We start from the raw sequence: 5,690 nt of genomic DNA on the forward strand, positions 1-5,690 counted from the left end.
TCTCCTCCCTTCTCCTCTCCTCTCCTCCCTTCTCCTCTCCTCTCCTCCCTTCTCCTCTCCTCTCCTGTATCCTCCCTTTTCCTCTCCTCTCCTCTCTTCTCCCTCTCTTCTCCTCTCCTCCCCTCTCTCTCCTCTCCTCTCTTCTGTGGCCTTGGCTCCCCGGGACGGAGGCTCTTTTGTCTCAGTCTGATCTGAGGGCTCCGTAAGGCCCTGATCCACTATTTACTGTCACCCTTCCAGGTGGAAGACTTACATGGAAGGCTGGCCTCGCTGCCTGGACCAGGAGACTGTGAAAGGCTTGGACCTCAACATCAAGTACTCCGCACTGAAGAACGCCACATTCCACTTTAAGGCCCACTCCGCGTGAGGACGCCACCCTGCTTGTCCCCACCCCTCCCTTCTCTCCTGCTCAGTTCCTTCCCTCAGTGACACAGCTCACTCAGCCCTGTCTGAAACAGTCTCCTGTCCTGTAGGACAGTGGCTGCCTTAGGGTCAGTGACTGTGTCAGGCACACAGAGGGGGGTCTCCTGGAGCCTTGTGCCATTCCCCACCCTTCACATCTTCCATCAGGTTTGCAGAGCTGAAAATCAAAGGGTTCCTGGACCGCACAGGACTCTGGAGGAGCCTGAGGGAGATGAGGAGGATGTTTAACTTCCACAAGACTCCAGCAGCAGGTGAGGCGCTGGGGCCAGGGTCTTCATCTCCTGCTGGGCGCCACTTGCCCTCACTACCAGGAGGCTCAAAGGAAACAGAAAATCAAGCGCCAGTTCGCCTCGTGGCTTTAGGCAGAGAGGCTCCTTGCCCTTCCAACTAGACCTAAACAAGTTCCCACGGAGATGAAATGGGGATGGGTGGAGGCCATCCCCGACCTGACCCAGCAGTTACCCAGGTGACTGGCTGGGGCTGTGGACACAGGAGCGCGGCTAGGCTCTGGTTACCAAGACTCAAAATCATGTCATTAGTGTCTCTTGGAAGGTGTGCTTATTGGCTTCAGAAATGGGCGAAAGGGGGACCCACCCTAGTTTTCAGGGTGCCCTAGAGCACTCTCCTGGGGTGGGTGCTCTAACACCCCAGGGTGTTAACACTGAGGATGAGGCCGAGGGCAGAGAGTGCTCCAGGGTCAGGAAAGGCCCTGCAAGCAGAAGAACAGAACTAAGGGAAGGAAGTTGCTGTGAGCCAAGTGGACTGAGTATGGGAAAGAGAGGCGGGGAGAAGTCATGTCCACACTTGTGTGCACTGGGGCAGGCTGATGGCTCCCCTAAGCATGTGAGCCTGGTGCCCGAAGCTGGCTTGGGTAGATACGGCTACATGTGTTTCATGGGGTGGGCCGGAGGCATGAGGGCAAACAGGAAGAGCAGCCAGGGTTCTAGCTGAGGCCCGCTGGCTGTGGGGGCTTCATCAGGGCCACGGCTGGGCAGGGACGAAGTGGACGGACGGCGAGCCCGTGGGACTTAATGGGAGGAGGAGAATGTTGCTACCTAGGGGTTCCAGACTGCAGTCACATAAACAAACCTGCCATTCGTTGGGGTGCCGGGAAGGGGAGGAGGCTGAGCTGGAGGAAGAGAGAGCCCTCGCTTAGATTGCATTTGAGGCTGCTGAGCCACCCGGGGTGGTACGAGGTGGGCAGTGAGATGACGGGCTGAGATTAAGGTTTGATCTTTGGTGAATAGGCAGGGATGAGGGGAGGTCCTTGTAAGAGATGGGTACCCAGGATGGACCAAAGGACACGCACCAAGCGAGTAAGGAGCAAAGCTGTGGGGATGTCACTGTGGTGACGTCCCGTGTCCTCTGCCCTCCCACAGAGTATGTGTTTGCGCACTGGCAGGAAGATGCCTTCTTTGCATCCCAGTTCCTGAATGGCCTCAACCCAGTTCTGATCCGCCGCTGTCGCAGCCTCCCAAAGAACTTTCCCGTCACTGATGAAATGGTGGCCCCAGTGCTGGGCCCTGGGACAAATCTGCAGGCCGAGTTGGAGGTGTGTCACAGTCCTGGAGTTCTGCAAACCCTATCCTGGTCTCTTCAGGCTCGGCCCTCTCCTGGAGACAGAGGGCCTAGTAAGGTGTTGCATGCCAAGAGCAGCCTCTCTCAGAATGCCTCCCCCCCCACCCCCGTGACCCTGGGTCCTCTTCCTGCTCCTTGGCCCCTGCTTTGGAAAGCTGGGGGGCAGCCACGGCCCCCTTTTCTTCTGCAGAAGGGTTCCCTGTTCTTGGTGGATCATGGCATCCTTTCTGGAGTCCAGACCAACGTCATCAACGGAAAGCCTCAGTTCTCTGCGGCCCCAATGACCCTCCTATACCAGAGCTCGGGGTCCGGGCCCCTGCTCCCCCTCGCCATCCAGGTCTGTAAGAAGGCGGGGTGGGGGCAGAAGGACAGAGGGTCCACTGAGTGCTGACAGAAGCTGACACTGCCCGTCTCCTGCTGGCCTTCCGCACCAGCTCAAGCAGACTCCGGGGCCCGACAACCCCATCTTCCTGCCCAGCGATGACAGGTGGGACTGGCTGCTGGCCAAGACCTGGGTGCGCAACGCCGAGTTCTCTGTGCACGAGGCCCTCTCGCACCTGCTGCACTCGCACCTGCTGCCCGAGGTCTTCGCCCTGGCCACGCTGCGTCAGCTGCCTTACTGCCACCCCCTCTTTAAGGTCTGTGTCTCCACAAGCTGGCGAGGCCGGGCGTGTGCTCACGCCCACCCCTGGTCCCGGCACGGGGAGGGCTGAGGCAGGAGGATCTCTGTGAGCTCGGGACCTGCCTGCTCTACATAGCACAGTTCCGGGACAGCCAGGACTACCATATAGAAAGATCCTTTCTCAGAACAAACAAGATGGCCCGGCCTGTAACCCAGCCTGCAGACTCCTGGTTTATCCTCTTTTAAGTGGCCTCTCCTGGGGCGGCCTTACCCTTCCGGGCCTGGATGCAGGGCTCCCGTTCTGACTGAAGAACACAGAGTAGGGCCTGCATCCCAGGCCTAAGAGAATGTCTAAGCAGAACTCAGAAAGTGGAGGGGAGCCGTGCCCTCCAGAGAGATGTCTTAGTTGGAACGTGTCCTGTGAGGAGGTGCCCCAGGGCCTGCTCTGTGCCCTTCAACCTGACTGAGTCCCTGACTGGGACGCCCAGCTCCTGCCTCTCAGAAGTGCGTTCCCCATCGCCAGGCCCCAGCCCTGCTTCTCATGCTCTGCCTGCCCCAGGGATAGGAAATCCCACCGTCCTCATCGGACAGAATGATCTGGTGTTCAGAGGGCAGAAAAGCCCCACCTGAGGGCGTAGGACACGGTGCCCCCTGTCCTTGCTGGCTCCTGTGAGACTCAAGGTGGGGCCGGTCTGGCCTTCCCCGACTCCCATCTCCCCCCCGCAGCTGTTGAGCCCCCACATCCGGTACACCCTGCACATCAACACGCTTGCCCGCGAGCTGCTCATCGCCCCTGGGCAGGTGGTGGACAGGGTAGGAGCTGCGCCCGGTGGGAGGACAGGCTCCACGAGGGAGGCCATGGTGGCCTGGCGTGGGAGTGGGCCCTGTTTCCCTGGCACCGGTGCTGCCCCGATTCTGAAGCAAGGCTCTGGCGCCCAGGAGTTCTGTCCCTCAGTCCACAGGCCTCGGCATTGACGGATTCTCTGAGTTGATCCGGAGAAACATGGAGCAGCTGAGCTACTCTGTCCTGTGCCTCCCTGACGACATCCGGGCCCGGGGCGTGGAAGACATCCCAGGCTACTATTACCGGGATGACGGGCTGCAGATCTGGAGGGCAATAAAGAGGTGGGGGAACCATCCCCAGGAAGCCGGGTGGGGGATGGGTGCACTGGAGAGGCCCACAACCAGGGGGATTGGCCGTGTGTCACTGGGCAAGGCTGCTTCTCAGAGATGGTCGGGTTGGAGGAGGGGGCTGAATTCAGATGTGCCCCTCAGCTTCGTCTCTGAGATAGTCGGCACCTACTACCCAAGCGATGCATCTGTCGGAGATGACCAAGAGCTCCAGGCCTGGGTGAGGGAGATCTTCTCTGAGGGTTTCCTCAGCAGAGAAAGCTCAGGTACAGGGGCCCCAGCCCTTGGGCCTTCCTCCCCTCCCCTGACTCTCCATGCGGCTCTCCGGTCCCCAGAGCCCCGGCTGCAGCCCGGCTCTTCCTGCAGGTGTGCCCTCCTTGTTGGACACGCGGGAAGCCCTGGTCCAGTACCTCACCATGGTGATGTTCACCTGCTCAGCCAGGCATACAGCTGTGAGCGCAGGCCAGGTGAGGAAGGGTCAGGGCCACGGGCCTGCAACGGGGGAGCCAGGGTCTTGTCTCATTTTGTCCCCTCTGCCTCCAGTTTGACTCTTGTGTTTGGATGCCCAACCTCCCACCCAGCATGCAGCTGCCGCCGCCTACTGCAAAGGGCCAGGCTCGGCCTGAGGGCTTCATAGCCACCCTCCCAGCAGTCAATGCCACTTGTGATGTCATCATGGCCCTCTGGATGCTAAGCCAGGAGCCCGGGGACCGAGTAAGTACAGAGCTAGGAGTCTGTCCAGCGAAGTACATGCTGCTTACCCTCTGTGGCCCAAACTCAACCCTGGCATCAAGGCCCAAACATGCACACCTCCCTGAAATGCCCCAGCGAGACACAAGACCCTTGACCAACTCACAGTGAAGATCAGGTGTCCAAAGAAGATGGCGGAAACGGTCGCTCTCGGCCAAGGCGGTAACATGGGGCTGAACGCTCCTTCAGGCCTTCAGACTGAACAGCCCAAGAGCTTACTGGTCACCGTCACTTAGAAGAAGGCTTAGAGTAGGGACAGGCTCCACCAAAGACTGTGTGGGGTGACCGGGTGGGGGAGAGACGGGGGACAGCCAGCTGAGGTGGGTGGCAGCTGCTCAGAAGATGGGGGCCTCAGCAGCTCAGCCTTCTGATTGGTCCCCAGAGGCCCCTGGGCCACTATCCAGATGAACACTTCACGGAGGACGCCCCACGGAGGAGCATGGCTGCCTTCCAGAGGCAGCTGATCCGGATCTCCAGCGGCATCAGGGAGAGGAACCAAAGCCTGACGCTGCCCTACACCTACCTGGACCCTCCCCTCATCGAGAACAGCGTCTCCATCTAAACTGGAGAGGGTGGGCCCATGCGGCCATGCCACACCAAGCCAAGGGTCATGGAGAAAAAGGGGCCTATGTGCTTCTCCTGGACAAGCCAATATAACTCACCTCTGAAGCACACACACACACACATACACACACACACACACACACACACACACACACACACACACACTCCTAATGCAGTCAAAGCAGACAAACTTACACTCCGACAGAAGCCAGCAGCTCACAGGACAGGGACACCAAAGCCTTAGAAACACCAACTTCAGCTCCGATTAAGGGCTTTGCCAGCTCGATTTTCCTCACACCAGCCGTGGGCCGTAGTGGAAGCAGAGTCCTGCTCTACCGCCCACCCCACGGATGGCTGACTGAAGGCAGCTCTCCCCAAGCTTCTCAGAAGCACAGGAGGCACCCCAGCACCCCCCCCCCCCCAGGGGTGGGTTATCGCCTACTATCTCTCCTGGAAGATGAGGTCTCGCTGAGAAGCAATCATCGGAAGTCAGGCACAGTGAGACAGGCTGGGCACAGGGCTCCGGGGTTCACAGCTCTGCCCGCTCTCCCTGGGGCCCAGGGCAGCTTACAATCATGTGCCACTCCAGGTCCAGAGGCCTTTGCTGGGGACACCAGGCGTG

The 5,690-nt window shown here is 59.7% G+C and overlaps 1 protein-coding gene across 3 annotated transcripts in view; it reads left to right on the forward strand.

Moving 5' to 3' along the window:
* Positions 1-5,066, forward strand: part of Alox15b (arachidonate 15-lipoxygenase type B) — a 13,066-nt gene extending 8,000 nt beyond the window's left edge. The window contains exons 4-14 of one of the 3 annotated variants that reach the window (XM_055594317.1): positions 241-363; positions 571-674; positions 1,803-1,975; positions 2,192-2,338; positions 2,436-2,639; positions 3,350-3,436; positions 3,579-3,748; positions 3,899-4,020; positions 4,121-4,221; positions 4,298-4,468; positions 4,887-5,066. In XM_055594317.1, the coding sequence (XP_055450292.1) occupies positions 241-363; positions 571-674; positions 1,803-1,975; positions 2,192-2,338; positions 2,436-2,639; positions 3,350-3,436; positions 3,579-3,748; positions 3,899-4,020; positions 4,121-4,221; positions 4,298-4,468; positions 4,887-5,066 (1,582 nt within the window). Of the gene's footprint in view, positions 1-240; positions 364-570; positions 675-1,802; positions 1,976-2,191; positions 2,339-2,435; positions 2,640-3,349; positions 3,437-3,578; positions 3,749-3,898; positions 4,021-4,119; positions 4,222-4,297; positions 4,469-4,886 lie in introns of all 3 variants that reach the window. The other 2 variants (XM_055594318.1, XM_055594319.1) reach the window with 2 other exon arrangements.
* The last annotated feature ends 624 nt before the right edge of the window (positions 5,067-5,690 follow it).

Source organism: Psammomys obesus, unplaced genomic scaffold (assembly GCF_907164565.1).
Source record: "Psammomys obesus unplaced genomic scaffold, mPsaObe1.curated_primary_1811, whole genome shotgun sequence".
Lineage (NCBI taxonomy): Eukaryota > Metazoa > Chordata > Mammalia > Rodentia > Muridae > Psammomys > Psammomys obesus.